This window comes from Halichoerus grypus, chromosome 2, assembly GCF_964656455.1.
Source record: "Halichoerus grypus chromosome 2, mHalGry1.hap1.1, whole genome shotgun sequence".
Classification (NCBI taxonomy): domain Eukaryota; kingdom Metazoa; phylum Chordata; class Mammalia; order Carnivora; family Phocidae; genus Halichoerus; species Halichoerus grypus.
The window spans coordinates 198,356,162-198,373,837 of NC_135713.1; the positions used below are offsets into that span (position 1 = coordinate 198,356,162).

Sequence of the window (17,676 nt, forward strand, 5' to 3'; positions counted from 1 at the left end):
TCACCAACATTTCATAGGTCACCATGCTCTGTGTGGCACCGAGTGTGTGATATAGCAGATGACCTCCGCAGGTGTATCGGATGAAGCCAACCCCAGATGTTCGTCCCACATGAAGCCATGTGAAGGGCTGGCAGGCTTTTCCTTGCAAAAGAGAAAGTACAAAACGTAAGCTCAGGTTGGCACAACTGTCACTTTCATTTGTCCACAGACCTGGTTGTCTGTAATGTTAAGGCTGGTTCGATCCACAGGCCGAGTAAAAAGCCGCTTAGTGCTGTAATTCTGCTCCCGTCGGGATGTCTCTCCCACTGACCCCCCAGATAACTTCAAATAAGAAAACAGAGCTAGTTTGTATTATTTCTTTGGGTTGTGATGTGAAGTCTTCTGACTTAGTTTGCTTGTTTGTTTTGTCTTTCCTTTGGTTGTGTAGAGATGAACAAAATAGTATTCAAGGGAAACATTCAATTAAAGTAAATTGATTGGCTTGGTAGAAACAATACCTCTGCTAATGGATCAAGATCTTTATTTTTCAACCAGGTGTAGGATGTCAAGGAGACATGGCTTGTGTCTGAAAATAAGTCTGTTTGGTGGTGTTATTTACAGATACCTTGGCTGGCCCTTAGGAAATGTGGTGAAACAGGTCCATGTCGATGCATCCTTGAGAACTGAGGGCCTATGGGAGAGAGAGGGAGCCATCCGGGGCAGGGGAGCACTTCTTGGAGTCACTGGACGCTGGTGAACAGCTGAACAGCAGCTGACGCTGTTACCGCGTTTGTCGCTTTGGGTGGTCGCGGTAACCCTCCGAGGTGGGTACTAGTAGCTCCGTGCTGAAGACAGTAAACTAGGGGTGCACAAGTAGTAAATGGTAGACCCCAGACTGAATTTAGGTCGACCTCTAAACCACTGTGCCACACAGCATCAGTTGCTGAAGGCAGGAACTGAGTTTTGCTCATGTTTTCATCCTTAGCTGTGTCCCCCAGCCATGCAGACTCTAAGCCGAGGGTGGGTGATGGCCCAGAAAGACTGAAGAGATGACCCAAGATGGCGATGGAGAGGTAGGTTTACTGGGGGGACCTTATGCACTGGGTGTCCAGGAGCAGCGACTGGGACAAAGCATCCGCTGCAGGGACCCATCTGCAGTGAGGTTGCATAGCATGGTAACTCGCTTCGCAACTACTCACTTGTAGCTTCTCCCCTTCTTGCACGAGCAGCGCTCCCAGGAGAGCAAAGCCTGCCATCTGGATAGTCTTTGTTACAAAGGAGCCCTTCCAGGTTGGCCACCCCTGGAGCCCTGACCTTGAACACTGAACAGCATGTTCTTTGGCATATTCTGCTTGGTAGGAATACAGAGGGAGGACAGGATCCCTACCTTCTCAAGAGAGATTAAAGGGGCAATCAGGGTGCGCTTGCACAAACCAGCCCACCAGCACATACCACACACCAGCACAAGATGAGCAAATGGACCTTGGGAAGAGAGCATGGGAGGCGTGCTCTCCAGAACAGAATTTTCTGAGCTGCTCAAAATTATCTGAGTCTGAGAGGGTCAGAGATTCCAAAGGGAAGAAAGGACATGCAAAGTCAGAACTGGAGGGGAAATCTGCTCAGAGAATCATCTTCACAACTCAGAAAATCTTGTTTAACTACATTTTATGCAAGGTAATCACAGCCAGTATTTAAAACAACAACAACAACAACACTGTTCTAGGAAATGTCTCTGTTTGCCACCACCTTTAACTTCCTTAATCATGGTGTGGTGTTTTTTCTTTCTTTACATTTGGTAACATGTTGATGAAAGCGGTAAACTAGCTCTTATATCAGAACTTTTTTCAATTTGATTTCAATGAATTTGTAAATAGGAAGGCCACTTAGTCGAGAAAAAGACACGTGAAAATACTTGAAATAGAGAATGTATTTCAAAACTGCACATACAAGATTTGTATTTCCCACCAACTTGGTCATTTGACTTCTTACTACATGGATCAATATTCTTAGACCAAGTGGCAAATATCCACAAAAGGTCAGTTACAAAAACAGGCAACTCTAAAGCCTTGATTTTAAAATACAATGAAAGTGGGACTTCACTGATTCACAGAAATCCAAAAAGTACAATAAATTCCTAATAGCAAGTATCAGACTATGTCTATACTATTGATTGTTACCAGCAGATATGTTTTCAAATATACTGATATCAGATATTATGGCCAATGATGGTTTAATATTTTTAAGCCATAAGAATATACACAAAAATCTATTTTAAAAAGTATGATGCTTTTGACATGATCACTTAAAGTTCTTACTAAAATACCAGCTTCACAAAGTATCAAACTTGTAGAAGAATAAATGTACGGACTTCCCAGCCTAGGTTAGAAAAAGTATTTTTTAAGGTTTTGATAAAAAATTAAACAAAATGTGCTTACGGTACTCAAAAAAAAAAATGAAACGACCTCATAAAAGTAAATTTATTTATTCAGTATTGTACAGAAAAGTGGAATCAGGGTGACCTGCAGAGACACAGAGGCAGTGACTGGGAGGTGGGCTCAGCCACGGGCCTCTGTCCACGTGGTAGCAGGGACTGCCCAGGCATTGCTCCCCCCTCCTCTCCACCACAGGAAGAACCATGTCAGTGCTTATAATGCAGTTGCTAAAAATATGACATTGATGCTATAAAAATAAATGTCTTAAAAAATAACCACATGCTTGAATGGAAACATAGGGTATTTGGGCTTTAAGGGTCTTCCTGTGGGAGGAGTTTCCCCCTCACTGAAGGGTCAAGTTCTTCATCAAAGTCATCCAGCTCCTGTTCCTTGGAGAGTTCCAGGAAAACCTGAGACAGACAAGAAATAAAGAGGGAGAGAGGCCACACGCCTCCGTAGCTCCAAGTGAGTGCAAAGCGTCGCTCACGCCGTACATTCATAGTGCATGGATGAACCGAGTCACGCACACTGACCCACCTGCTCCAGGGTGGACTGGGAGAGGCTGTACTCCTCCAGGTCGAAGCTCTGTTTAACTGCAGAAGGACGGATGGACGTTAGGAGTTCATATATTTTTATACCCAGACAGTCTCAGAAGTCAGCATACCATACAAATAGCAATTTTTTAAAAATCTTAAATAAAAAAGTTTAGATAAAAATGTTCCTGATTTAAGTATGGCATGCAGTTAAAAATACACCCATGCATTCACTTGGGTTTGGGGAGAAAAGTGTGCGTGCTATGCTCATTTAGCACAGTGTTGGAGATTTCTACTTAAGCAGGAAACAGTGCTGCAAAGGTTTCCTTCCCGGTACGCGTGAGCTAGTGCTTTTGCACACTGAGCATAAGAAGAGGTGGAAGGAAGACATGTTTTGCAAAGGGAAGCCTCAGAAGACTATGGAGAAAGATGTCTGAGGTTTCCTGGGGAGCAGGTATCCTTTGTGACCCTCTTTCTACCATGACCTCTTGCTCCTAAGTGAGTTGAAAACCTTTCTCCTTGACCAGAATAGATGGGAAGGGTAGTCAGAGCCCTGATAGGAGGCAGCAGCCTGGAAATGTCACCAACAGTACCAGGCCAGTACTGGCCACGGTGCCAATCTGGGAGTGTTTGCATGATCACATGGTCCAGAAGGTTGGGGTGCTCGGTGCAGAGAATGGAAAGGGGGTGTCCCTGTGGCCATCAATGCTATCGGCAGGAGTACAAAGAGTCTTCTAGAACCAGGAGACTTGAATCTCTTCCTTAGGGAAGGTGACAAGCAAGCAAAAAGATCACTGAGCCGTGACAATGAAAAGAGCATATAGGGAGGGAGTTCTGGCTAGCACAGTTCAGAGAGGCAGAGTTAATGAGCTCAGGTGGCAAGACAAACACGGGGTGGTGATGACAGATGCAGTGTGGCTAGCTGTGAAGTGCAACAGACACAGGAAGATTGTTTTAATAACCAGACAGGAGGCCAGTTTCTTAATACACAGCCTAAGGCCATAAGTAACATGCAAGTCCATATAAAATTAAACTTGTAAACATGCATCATGCATCAATGTTCCCAAAGAAAGTGTCCTCCTTGAATGCATACACAACTGAATTTTGATTTAGGTTTTCCCTATATATATATATACATATATATACACATATATACAAAAACACATGCAAAAACCCCACAAAGCAAAAGTAAAATCACTCTCATTAAGCCCCTGCCCCCCAACACCCCAACACAGAATACCTCCACTTCTTTGATTTTTTTGTGCCCCTAAAGTTCAATTGGCAATTTTTAACTTCAAAAATTAACACCTTAGAGGTGCTTGGGTGGCACAGTCGATTAAGTGTCTGACTCTTGATTTCGGCTCAGGTCAGGATCTCAGGGTCGTGGGATCAAGCCCCGTGTTGGGCTCCATGCTGAGCACGGAGTCTGCTTGAGATTCTCTCTCTCTCTCTCTCTCTCTCTCCCCCACTCTGCCCACTCGTGCTCTCTTTCTCTTAAAATAAATAAACAAATAAAATCTTTAAAATTAACACCTTAGCTCCCATTCTGTTTTTGTCAGGCCGATGGATTAGTCTATGATCTGGAATTATCTGCTTCCTGGGATCTCATTTCAAAGTTTATCGCTCTTACCCTTCTCTAATGCGCAGAAAGCTTGCGCTAAAGGTCGCACATTTTCCACTGGCAGTTTATAGACCATCACAGAAGAGTACCTGCAGGGAGAGAGGTGGGGCTGAGGCTGATACCACCTGTGCGGGGGCAAGCTGGCTGCGACCCTGTCTCTGGTCGTTATCCTGATAAATAAGAGTCAGTGTGGGGCAGGCGAAATGCCTAGGGTGAGGCTGTTCACAAGGAGAACCCGGTGAGGGGAGAGGCTTGGGATGGAGAGGAGCAGGTGTGGGGCAGATGAAATGTGGACATTTCCAAAGTTGCCTGCCACCTTATCTTTTCAGCTGAACACTTGCTTCTCGAGCTTCATCTTCCACCAGGAACTGATGCCACATAGTTTCTTAAAGTCACTGAACTCAGGTGGGGGTCTAGGTCTTTTCTCTAGAGAACTCTTACCTCTCCAACCTTGCCCCATGTTACCCAAACTACTTTTCTTTTTTCTTTTTTTTTTTATTATGTTATGTTAATCACCATCCATTACATCATTAGTTTTTGACGCAGTGTTCCATGATTCATTGCCAAACTACTTTTCTAATTTAGGTTATCATTGAGTCTCTGACGAGGAGACTGGAAATCGCCAGGAATTCAACACCAAATAATGTTCAGGAACAGTTTTTTTTTTTTTTTTTAAATAATTTGTTTCTCAGATTAACGTTTGTCTTTTTATCATTTGAAAATCAGGAAGATTTTGATTTCATTTCATAAGATACTCTTTCCTCTATTTACGGGGCGATCATTCTCATCTATTCTGCTCATTCCCTGTGCCTTTATGACCTATTTCTATTTGGTCGTGGGCTGCACATTGAGGTACAGCATTTGCTTTGACATTTATACTCCAGTGTAGAAATATATTTTCCCACCATATTGTTATGACTTATTATTACTCTTTTCTATCTGTTTTTCCCCCAACTCCTAAATCATCTGTCTTCTGCAGTAAATTCTAGGTGTTAAAAATGACTCTAAAGTTAATCTTTGATTTTTACTGTATGATTTTCCTGAGAACTGTTCCATGACCAGACTGTGTATAAAATTGGAAGTGTTAATAGATTTGAAAGAAAATAATTAGCTTTCTATTCTACCTATGCCACTTGTTAGCTCTGTCGTGTGACCTAACTTCTCAGTTTCCTATGCTTAAAGATAATAATCAATTCTATTTATTAAGGTCCTTGTAGTGGCCAGACGCTCACAATGCTTTTTTGAAATCATCTCATTTTTCACTGGAAAAACAGTGTCTACCTCGGAAAGTTTCAGTGCGGATTAAATACGACAGCACGAGACCAGGACGGTATCTGGCAGCTAGTAAGACTGCAACACATGTTACCTCCGATTTTCCATCCAGCTCTCCTCTTCTCTAATTTAGTTTCTGCAGTGTCCAACAGATACTTTCTTTTAGGTTTCCTTTTGGGCTAAATATGGACTCTAATGACAAAAAATGAATGAAACCAGCAAGGAAAAGCTGACATTTGGTATCAGATCAAACTCAGCAACCAACTTTACCTTTCTTGCCGGGCAGCCTGGGGGAAAACCCTCAGAATTTCACGATGGAGGCTTTCCCTCTGCTCCGGGGTCTTCACCTTCATCTCCAGCAGATAATTCTTACCAAATTTACTCTTCAGGTGTTGGATGGAACCGATACATCTGGAGGTCAGAGGAGGATGAGGTCGTCACAGAAAGGGGAAAGAGACCGGGCACACAATGTTTGAGACTCCTGATTTGCTGCTAGGGTCGTCTCCAGGGCGTCACCGTTAGACCCAGATGCAGTAGCTATAGTCGCGCTGTGCGCGGACAAACTCCTCCAGCCATGCACCTGTTGCCGGCGGGGGGGGGGAGTGTGGGCGGGGACGGGCACCCACCTCAGCTTCCCGGACACCATGATGGCCACGCGATCACACACGGCCTCAGCCTCTGCCATGTAGTGGGTCGTCAGGAGGGCACCCCTCTCTGTGTCTTTGAAGGTGGCCCGGATCACCTGCCTAAATCGTCAAAAGACCATTTGCAGTGAAGAAAGATTTCGAATTAATCATAGATGGGCGGGGAAAAGAATTTTTAACCGGCATGCCTGTGAGTAATTAGCAAAAGGAGCTCAAGCAAGGGAGGACCCTTGAGAGGGCAGGTGGGAGGAGGAAGGGCGAGCCAGGTGAGGGCGTGAGGCGGAGGTAGGCACTAGAAGAGGAGCTGTCCGGGAACACAGAGTTTATCCCGAGCTTGTGTTGAGAGAGAAATGCTGAGCAAGAGATTGTTCATGAAAGGGCTGTGCCAAGGAACAGAGAAACAGAATTCAACAACAGGGGGGGTCACAACCTAGTAGGAGAAAATAAATGCAGAATAAATATTCAAGATAACATCCAGAACCCGCCCCCACCTTTACAACCTAATGGGAATTACCATTCCCCCCCTCCCCCAGCACTGGCCACGGTCCCCGTGGCCCAGGGATGCACCACCCCTACCTAAAAGATCACTGGGCCAATGGTACTACTTACAGTGAGTGTGTCTGGGTCCTGCCAATGCTTATTTTTCCTTCAATGATGAAATATTATCAGGGAGAGGGTTGGTGTTTGTTTCACGAAATATTGGTGTTACTTATGATATTGAGAGGTGTTTTCCCTCCTCCCCCCCCCCCCACATTAAGAAACAGTTTAAGGGACCATTTTTACACAAGTAAAACAATTCACAAATTTCCTGCAAGGCTTTGGGGCCGTCCGTGACTGGATAGCGTCCCTTACCACATCTGCTGCTGCCCCTCGGGGTCCACCCCCGTGGACGGCTCGTCCAAAAGCACCACCGATGGGTTTCCCAGGATGCTCAGTGCGAAGCACAGCTGGAATGGGAGAACAGCATGTCTGGCACCGACGTGTGGGGTGCGCAGAGTAACACTGAGCCCCCCCCCCTTACCTTCCTCTTTATTCCCTCGGATAAGGCCTTCACGGGCTGCTTCAGCTGGTCCTGCAGCTTGAGCGCATCCACCAACCTGGAGCAAACACAATGGAGCATCACAGTAAGGAAGTTGGTAGGAGGATGGGCCACACAGCACAGGGATGGGGAGCAGAGCTCAGAAATGCAGTTCAGAAAATAGATGCCAGGCAATTTTTTTAAAAGAGTTTATTTATTTATGGGGGGGGAGGGGCAGAGAGAGAGGGAGAAGCTGACTGCCCACTGAGCAGGGAGCCCAACCCGGGGCTTGATCTCAGGACCCCAGATCATGACCTAAGCTGAAGGCAGACGCTTAACTGACTGAGCCACCTAGGGGCCCCAGGCCAGGCAATCTTAAACTGGCTGGTTTGATCCCTCCAGATAGTTTTCCCTTTTAAAAGAATATAAGCCCATTTCATGATTTTTAAATAGTTGGTCTATGAGAAATACTTTATACTTAAATTTTAGTATTTTTGATAACTTTCACCAACGGTTACTACTTTTATATTTACTATGAGAAGAAAATTAACACTTTGAAATCTGGGAAACCAGTTTCTAGTGGGGAATCTACCCAGTGTGATCTGGGTCAGGGTTCAGTCTCCTGTCCTGAACTGACAGTGAAGCTCCTCACTCCCAACCGTCTCCTGCCCCCGCAGGTATAGAACAGGTGTGGCTCTCACCCACCTCGAGATGGTGATGGCTGCGTCCGCTTTCCTCAGCCCTTTAATGGCAGCAAACACCTCCAGGTGCTCCTTCATGGTCAGATTGGGCCACAGCACATTCTCCTGGGGACAGTACCCTAGGAAGCCCAAGGAGCCCTCCCCGCTGCTCCCTTTAAGTAGGACCTGCAGAGAAAAGTTCACTCTCAGAGCCTGCCTTCTGGGTTTGTCTTTCCTGCATTTCTCAATGGCTTCTTTTTTTTTTTTTAAGATTTTATTTATTTATTTGACAGAGAGAGACACAGCGAGAGAGGGAACACAAGCAGGGGGAGTGGGAGAGAGAGAAGCAAGCTTCCCGCGGAGCAGTGAGCCCGATGTGGGGGCTCGATCCCAGGACTCCGGGATCATGACCTGAGCCGAAGGCAGATACTTAATGACTGAGCCACCCAGGCACCCCACAATGGCCTCTTTCTCCTTACAAACCTAGAAAAACTAGAAACTCTCTAAGTCCTAATTGGGCTGAATAATCTATAATCATTCTGTGTTGGAGAGAGGTTGTCAGAGAGTAAACACATGAAAACAAGTGTGTGCACCCCCTAATCTAAGCTGAAAAATCAAGTATCTCGCAAATATGTCTTGCCATCATGGCCAACCGGTTATATCCAATTTTTTTTTATCACAATCAGGAAACAAGTATATGAATTTATGAATGGAATTCCTCACTATTGAACACACTCAGTGAGCGCGTGTCTTTTGAGCACGTAACAAATGTTGTGCTGTCTGCTTTGGATACAGTGGGGAATGGAATAGCCAGCACCCTTGTTACTTGTGTTTTCATTCTGCTGAGCAAATTGGGCAATAAACAAGTAGAAAAATGAGCGGCTGGAATACAGACAGCTCCTAAGTGGTGTTCTAACGGAAGTAGTCAGGATGCTGGGGGCGGGGACTAACTAACATCACTAGGTAGGATGATTAGAGAGGGCCCTGTCTGCTGAGGGACCACTGGGGCAGAAGAGGGACAGGGCACCTGCCATGGAAAAGCCCAGACGAAAGGAATTTGGAGCAGAGCAAAGCCCTGTGCCCTGATGAAGCTCGATCTGTTTTTAGACCCGAGGCAAAGCTGGGGGCCTGGTGCAGAGTGAGGAAGGGATATGATAATCGGCCCCTCCGGACGAGCCAGAGGGATGTGGGGAGGGGGGTCCTTCAGCCTTAGTGCAGTAAGAGGTTGTTGAAAATATTGAAGTAGGACGATAGTATTGTTTATAAAGATCACACTGGCTGATCTGATTAAAGCTAATTTCATGACACCCAAAGAGTTCGCTTTGTTAACTCAGATCTTACTTACCTTTTAAATAGTTCATTATCATATATCTGTGAACAGTTACTACCTCCTTTTTTGCCCATGCTTAATGAGAAATGAAATAATGATTTAGGGTCCAGATGGTGACTCAATTGGAGCGTGGTCTCCACTAAGCTAAGGAATCCAGTTAGGGTCGAGCAAGCCACCAACATCCCTGAGCAGTCCCCGTTCACCATCACGTGCTCTCATCTCGGCTTTGGAGGGATTATGGATATTTATTTTCTCCTCCGTCTTTGGTGGCATATTTATCAATCACATTCCCGGAGGTCTTTTCCCTTCTGGGCTTGAGCACCAGCCCCTCTCCCCTGGTGTGGTGCCACAGACCTCTCTCTGCCTTATATTCTGTTCTCTAAAATCCCTGGACATCCTTTCCAAAGGAGCTCTTAAAGCAGTCTATTTTCTGCCATAGAATTTGGGGGGAAATATGTTCTCTATACTCTATTGTGTTGTCTCCCTCTTTACTAAATCTCAGCTCTTTTTCTGGTGTCTGACCATCTTATATGGTTCAACTGCATGTAGGACTCAAGTTCACTTCGTATCCCTGTTGCTCAATTTTGAATCATTCTTTGAAAACACTCCCAAGAAATAGTGTATTTCTACAAAAATATATGTCTCAGGATCCAAGCACTTTGTGGAGGACAATGAATATAATGGCTTAATAAAGGTTTTTTTTTTTTTTTAATTTTAATTCAAGATTAAAGCATTACATACTGGGAAGACAATGCCCATTGAAAGTACAAATCCTGTATGTCAACTATACTTCCATTAAAAAAAAAATCAAGGGGGCGCCTGGGTGGCTCAGTCGGTTAAGCGTCTGCCTTCGGCTCAGGTCATGATCCCAGGGTCCTGGGATCGAGCCCCGCGTCGGGCTCCCTGCTCGATGGGGAGTCTGCTTCTCCTTCTCCATCTGCCCCTCTCCCTGCTTGTGCTCTCTCTCTCTCAAATAAATAAATAAAATCTTCAAAAAAAAAATCAAAACCAAAAATGTAATGTGTTACACTGCACTCACTGTTAATACATGGAAACAGATAGTTGCCAAGAAAAAAAAAGTGCAACTCCATGTGTTTTATGGTATGATAACTAAGGCCTGTGTAGATTCTGATGTTATTTCTGATCAGATACTGGACATTCCCTCTAGATGTCGTTGAAGGCATAAGTAATTATTCCCTGCCAGTGATTAACTTTTCCATGTATGAACACGTTAACTTTGTGAAGATGTTAGTCTGCAACTTTAACTACTTCTGTCATCTAATGACTAAATGAGATTTGCTCTTTACAAAGCTTTCACATCTTACAAGTTTATTCTGAGCACCACGAGATAGCACATTCTCCACACAATTCATCTACCTGTCCGGCAGTCGGTTTCGTGTCTCCAGTTACCACCTTAATGGATGTGCTTTTCCCAGCTCCATTGTGTCCTAATAATCCTAAAACCTCACCTGAAAAAAAAAATTGGTTGCACTTAATATGAATTGACTTTAATAGTAAAATTAAGAATAAAACATAGTCTGAAGTCTTGCTATGTGACAAGTGTTGTGCTCTGTGCTTTATATACGGTGTCTCATTTACTCGTCAAGCCTGAGAGGTTGTTGTCATAATCCCTGTGTACATATTTGGGGACGGCTCTCAGAGATGAGGTTAGCTGCCCACGGTCACACCGACTGGAAGGGGTAAAGCCCCTCTTGGAAGCCAGTGTGTCAGACTCTGTCTCCTGTGACCCTAAGTACTGTGGTCAGTACACAAAATGAGGTCATCTCAACAGCTGCTGCTCAAGCCTTCAGACTGCACTGGGCACAACCCCAGTTCGTTCTCTTATGAAATAGAACAAACACTAGGAAATCAATCATGCTCACGAAATAGATACGTCATGGCTTCAGTGGTTTGTTTTAATAGAGTGCTTATGGTTTCCGTGTAGATGTTGATTAATTCAACTTAGAAATGGGACATGTCGAAGGTGTTGTCAAGGTCACCTGCTGATGGGTCTGTGTGGGAAACCAAGAGGCGATGTACAGAACGATTCTCATCAAGACATAATAAAGCTCACGAGGGCCCCAGGCCACCGGGGGAAGGGCCATAGGGGTCAAACCTTTTCTAACACAGAAAGAGACATTTCTTGTGGCGATCTTCTTCTTCCTCTTGGAAAAGCAGCATTTCCTTTTCCCTGCATACTCTTTGCGCAGGCAGCTGGAGATAATGACCGGTTTCTGTAAGTAAATCACATCAGACCTTAATTCTTTCCATGAACTTTGAAGCTCTGTCCTCCCATTGGTGTGGCCCCTCACGACACAAGCCATGCCATCACAGGAGACCTTCCATGAGGGGACACCTTTCCTGGCCATTCTCCAATCCTGGTCCTCAGTCTTGGAGAGAAGAGATGGTCGTTTTCCCCTCCTACCGAGGCAGTTACTCAGAAGCACATTATTCTGTGCAGAACAGGAGCAAAGAGACTTGGAGAAGTACTGAGTCCTGCTCTAAGGACAAGACAACGGGCTGCCGACCAGACTTTTCCCTGCAGTCCATACAGTGCCATTCTCCAAGGAGCAGTGCTAATGTGTCACTTTTTTCCCATTCTAAAATTCACAAGTTCTGGGGCACCTGGCTGGCTCAGTCAGTGAAGCGTCTGCCTTCAGCTCAGGTCATGATCTCAGGGTCCTGGGATCGAGCCCCACCTAGGACTCCCTGCTCAGCAGAGAGTCTGCTTCTCCCTCTCCCTCTGCCCCGCCTCCCCTCCCCCGACCCCCACCTCCCCTACCCCTGCATATGTGCTGTTTCAAATAAATAAATAAAATCTTTAAAAAATAAAGTTCTTTCTTGGCTTTTGCAACTTCAGTTGTACTCCATTTCTTGGTTTTTACTCCAAGGACAACAAACTGAGGGGACGTGACTTTTTTTTTTTTTAATTTTTTTATTGTTGACGTGACTTTTAATCTGTTTGTTTCAATGTAAACAAGATGATTACTTACTAAAAGGAAGTCATGATCTGTGCTTGTATAGACCAGGATTATTTGAGGATCAGACTCGTAGACTGACTACGTTAACTGACCAATGTTTGTGTTATTTGATGAAATGAGTACTTCATAGGTGTTACCTCATCAAAGTTTGTGGAATTCAAGGCATCTGCTGTTCTCATTCTTTCCAGTTGAACATCTTCATCCTCCCCTTCTGGTGCTTCTGGATTTTCATAAACATCGTTGCTTCTTGGAGAAATTCTAGAGTCAAGAGCCATCCATGAATCATCGATACGGGGTTTTCATCCTTGTATTAAGAATACTGCATTCTTTAAATCTTATGCTTTGAGTAGGTCGGGTAATTAATAAACTATTATAACCTTCTTTCAGTGAGGTGACTCTTCCTCCCTTCCCAACCTAGTTCCTATCAAGGGTACTGCTATATTTAGTGACCCTTGCTTCGTACATACCTTTCATCCTACTTATCTGTGGAAGATTCTTTTTCCATTATCACTGGGCAACTTAGTATCTATTATCTAACAGAAGATTTTAATAGCATAGTTTAATGATGTAATCTTTCTGGAAACCTTAGCTTTAATACCACTGCCATGTTGGCATTATTACATTCCCATGGGGATAATGAGTCAGAGTATTTGAAGTCAGGATGGTCTCAGAAAATACAAGTTAGATGCTTGATCTCCTCGGAAACCTAGCCATTTCTTGGGAATGTGTGTCAGATTCACTTTCTCCTCCACTTTAAGTCTGGTCCTTCATACCCATATATAGGTCATTCTATTCTCTCTTACCTCAATCTAATCCCCCATATTGATCTTAGATTTCTTAAAGGTCATCTTTCTCCTTGCCCACTCAACTGTCTATAATAGTTAAAGATGAGTAGATAAATAGTTAAAGGTCATCTTGCAAGTTGCCCACTCAACTGTCTGTAATAGGTAAAGATGAAACCAATGGGAGACACAGAGGGAATAAGATGCTTATGGCCATGTCCTTGCACGGTGTAAAAAGACAGTCTCAGCTTTTAAGTCCCATTAATAACTGGACCAATCTGTGATCCACCAGTTGGGCTTCTTACTACCACAGAAAAAGGGGACAATTATTGCTGTCTTTGGCCTATTGATCATTCCATCCTTCCTTCCTGGAATGGCAGCATTCCTTCAACTACGAATCTATTTAAATGGATTGCTATTTAAATTGAAGTAGCGGCATGTAGCTTTTCCCACCCTTTTACTGCACATGGTGTCAGAGCCCTTAATAATCAATGTTTCAGGTCTGTTTCCCTCTCTACCTAAAATCCTCTTTGATTTAGGTACCTAGATCTCTATTTTTTGTATTGGCATATGGTTGTTACCTCAGACTTGGCAGTTCTTTACTGACTGTTAATTTATGCAGGAAAAAAATTTTAAGTGTTAATGACTAAAATAAAAGAAGCCAATTTGATTTCTCCCAACCTAAAGAAGGGATCCTTCCTCATTGGTTTCTTTCCAAACTTCCATTCCAGACATCGAAGAATAAAAAGGAAGATGATAAAATGAAGGAAAGGCTAGGAAGAAAGAGAGAGAGAGATGCGTGATTAGAAGCACTCCAAGAAAAATGTTTCACATCAGAAGTGAATTAGAAGTAGTTGGACTTCTCCAAAGATACAGTTGGAAAAACCATTACGAATTTCCAATGATCTATTTTAAATTTGTGAAACTATCAAATTCACTTTCAATCTTGTTTACAGAGCATTGGAAACAAATATAATTATGGAATACCATTACTTTATGTCACTTATGCTAATACTGGTACAGTGTTTTCAAAATTTGGGAAGCATATTATCTGGTCAGTCAATCTTTAGAGAAAAATTTTTTCTATATTTTACAAATACTTTATCTCCATGGGCTACAAATATCCATATGCTTACCTTAATAAAAAAAAGTTTCACTGTGTGTACAGGAATTAAAAAGTTTCAGTATAGTAAAAGACACGAAGATTGTTAAAGACAAGTGTGTTCTTACAATTAAGAATACCAGAAATAGCTCTATACTTCTTGATTCTTCATTCTGGAAATAAAATATGAACACCTGCAAAAGGAAAAAAACAATGGTTAAATAGGAAGTTTTTTGGTTTCATGAATTTTATCTATATAATTGTGAACTGACCCCCTGAACGGTCCTACTAACACGTGCCCTGATTTCACCATGGGTATTGGTAGATGTCTATTCCAAAATGTGTAGCAAGAGGAGGTATTCCTTCCTCCCAAGGTCTATGAGGCACTGTGCTTTTATTTGAAGCAATAAGGTTTAGCAATTACTCCTTACCTGGTGAGACAATCTTGGGTATCTGTGTTAGCCTCCCCAAATAATGAGAGAGAAACAGTGTTTTCTCCTTATCCCCCAGAGCTTCATATACCTTCCTATGTCCATTGATCCTTCAGAAGGCCCCTTCCTTTTTTTCCCCTCCCTTTCCCCATCTTCACTCACGTACTGTATCTTTGTTCCTTTCGTAGAAGTCCATACTTCTACATCTATATCCATATATTTGTAGAAGTTGATACTTCTACATCTATATCTATATAGTTGTAGAAGTTGATACTTTTCTATCTAGAAAAAAAGGGGGGGGGTGGAGATTTTATTCCTATTGAATGCTTCTCTAGAATCTTGAGATCCCAAAGATTAGGGGTATTTCATTTGCCTATTTGCTGCTCTATTTCCCACCACCTATTACCCTGTCTCCCCACACATGGACCAGGGCCAGGTTTTCTAACATGATTCAGCTGGAGCACACTGCCCTATCTGGAAGGAATTCAACTGGAATCCATGAGGTAGAAATCTTTAAATGCCATGTATATTCAGCATGGAGGAGAGCCCCTCAGGCATAGCTTCCACAACTGGTTAAGAGTTCCCAGGACACTGGGGCAGACAGCAGCATTACTTACCTGAAAATATAAGAACATACAGCCAATTAACGTGGCGTGTGGTACTAAAAAGGTGACACAGTACAGCACGACATGTCCATAGCGCTCAAACAGCAATATAAACACAGAGAAGATGGTGATCTAAAGAAGATATGAACATGCACGTTAACCACTCTGCATTTCCACATATGCTCCAAATTGAGATGGCTCATCTTGAGGATATTCCTAATTTCAACTCCCACCTCAGAAACACAAGGGATTCAGCGTATCTCCATCGACATGTTCTCTCAGGTACTTAGCCAGATTCCTTTAACTGGGAGTGTCATGAATGAGACATGACTGGACAAATCTAGGATCTAATAGATAACTTACTTTCATTACAGAAAGAGAAGAAAGTTGGCATTATATTGGTTTTGGAGGAAAAATTAGTAGATAAGCAATAATCAGAGGGAACACAAATTGATATCTCCTGGAAATCATGCAACGGCAACAGAGAAGACTTCTGTTAGGGACACCAGTGGGGAAAGAGAAGCATGGAGCAACCCGGAGTGGCTTCAGTGGAAGTACTCAAATTCAAAATTCAGGAATAAGAGATAGTTACAGGGACAAGGGTATTGGTATCCCCTTTTTCTCAGACTTTTTCTTCTAAAACATTGCAATGATAAAAGCTTCCTAACAGTTTTTGTACTTCTTTCTGTTACAAATTACCATTTTTATGGCATTCAGCATATTCTTCCTAAAAGTATATTTCTTTCTTTCTTTCTTTCTTTCTTTTTTTTTTAAAGATTTATTTATTTATTTGAGAGAGAGAGAGCAAGCGAGCGGGGCGTGGGGCATAGAGAGAAGGAGAATCTCAAGCAGACTCCCCACTGAGCGCGGAGCCAGATGTGGGGCTTGATCTCAAGACCCTGAGATCATGACCTGAGCTGCAATCAAAGAGTCTGCTGCTTAATCAACTGAGCCACCCAGGCGCCCCTAAAAGTATATTTCTGATCGAATTTCTGTTCTGCCCTCTAAGCTTCCACGGCTTCCCACAGCTTGTAGAATAAATTCTTGAGTGCATGATTAAAGGCCAATGTGGTTCCAATCAATATTTTTATAACTAGGGCCACGCCCACGCTTCACTTTGTTCTCTTCCCTTATCCATGCCAGATTATTACCAGTTCCCAGGATAAGCCTGGACTTTCTCGCCTGAGTTTCTGTTCATTCACTGACTCATCAGTCTTCTCCAGCTACTAAAATCTTACTCTTCAGTTCCTCAAGGAAATCTGTGCTCTCATTTTCATGAGTTAATCTTTCCCTTCTCTGGTTGTCACAGAAACAATCTTTTAAAAGGAGATAATCTTTTCCTTATCACTTTGCTTTAGTAAGTGGCTATTTACTTCTCTGTTTACCCTCTGAGTGCCCTCTCAGGGTTGAAACGGTCTTATTTTTTCTGCATTATCGATCTTCGTTTGTGACACATTGTTGGAAGCCAACTAATATTTGTTGAAATGATAATTTACTTTTTGGCAGTTGAAATGACAGGAAATCAGAATAGATACTAGGAGATAACACATATTTTTCCTTCCTCATTTAGATAAAATAAGTGTTGCTTTTATGGAATTAATTCTAGTAGAGTATGGAGAAGTGGTTTCTAGTTTTAACTATGTTAGCAACAATATTTGTTATCCTGTATTATCTTTGTGGAGGTCTTTGTGCTTATTTCTTTTTCAGTAAAAAGAAGACACAAATGGCTTCCAGGTTTCCTTCTAGCAAATACTTTATGGTTCTAGGAACAATTTAGCGACTTTTAAAAGAGACAAGCGTAGAAATTAGGAAGAGGAAAAAGATGCAGATTTTGAAAAGGATCCTACCTAAGGAAAACAAAATACTTTAGACTGTAATACTAATTTTTTATTCTACTGAGGGCACATTTTAAAGTACTGGCTCAGAATTGTGTATTTAAATGCATAAAATGAATGTTCACAAGAAATATACTTACCATACAGAAGCAAAAAGACCAAATGCCACTATTTCTTTTCCCCTTGCGAAAAATGAATGAAATCACGTATGTCAAGAAGATAAGGGAGGCGGCATAACCAACCGCACACAGGATCTGAAATCAACAGGAATGTTTAGTTAAAGACAAATGCACTCCAAGAAAACGTTAGGGTCCAAAAGATGGTTAGAGCACAGGGTTCTACAGTTATTTCATTTATGACAACTAAGTATCAATGCAAACATGTTTTCATTAAATCATACAGGGTATTTGTTCTATGAAGACGGTCACTTA

General features: G+C 42.8%; 1 protein-coding gene across 9 annotated transcripts in view; it reads right to left on the reverse strand.

Annotated features, from left to right (window-relative positions):
* Positions 1–2,445: 2,445 nt before the first annotated feature.
* The window catches only part of LOC118525074 (ABC-type organic anion transporter ABCA8-like), a 64,066-nt gene continuing 48,835 nt past the window's right edge, over positions 2,446–17,676 (reverse strand). For 4 of the 9 annotated variants that reach the window (XM_078065996.1, XM_078065994.1, XM_078065999.1 and 1 more), the window contains 15 exons: positions 17,386–17,499; positions 15,423–15,542; positions 14,503–14,568; positions 13,954–14,045; positions 12,628–12,748; positions 11,626–11,743; positions 10,887–10,978; positions 8,205–8,365; positions 7,503–7,578; positions 7,334–7,428; positions 6,464–6,583; positions 6,108–6,248; positions 4,575–4,654; positions 2,949–3,004; positions 2,446–2,821 (listed from right to left, as the gene is read on the reverse strand). In XM_078065996.1, coding sequence (XP_077922122.1) covers positions 2,723–2,821; positions 2,949–3,004; positions 4,575–4,654; positions 6,108–6,248; positions 6,464–6,583; positions 7,334–7,428; positions 7,503–7,578; positions 8,205–8,365; positions 10,887–10,978; positions 11,626–11,743; positions 12,628–12,748; positions 13,954–14,045; positions 14,503–14,568; positions 15,423–15,542; positions 17,386–17,499 — 1,551 coding nt within the window. In that variant the 3' untranslated portion in view covers positions 2,446–2,722. Of the gene's footprint in view, positions 2,822–2,946; positions 3,005–4,574; positions 4,655–5,931; positions 6,249–6,463; positions 6,912–7,090; positions 7,128–7,333; positions 7,429–7,502; positions 7,579–8,204; positions 8,366–10,886; positions 11,522–11,625; positions 11,744–12,627; positions 12,749–13,953; positions 14,046–14,502; positions 14,569–15,422; positions 15,543–17,385; positions 17,500–17,676 lie in introns of those variants that run through there. The other 5 variants (XM_078065995.1, XR_013445172.1, XM_078065998.1 and 2 more) reach the window with 5 other exon arrangements.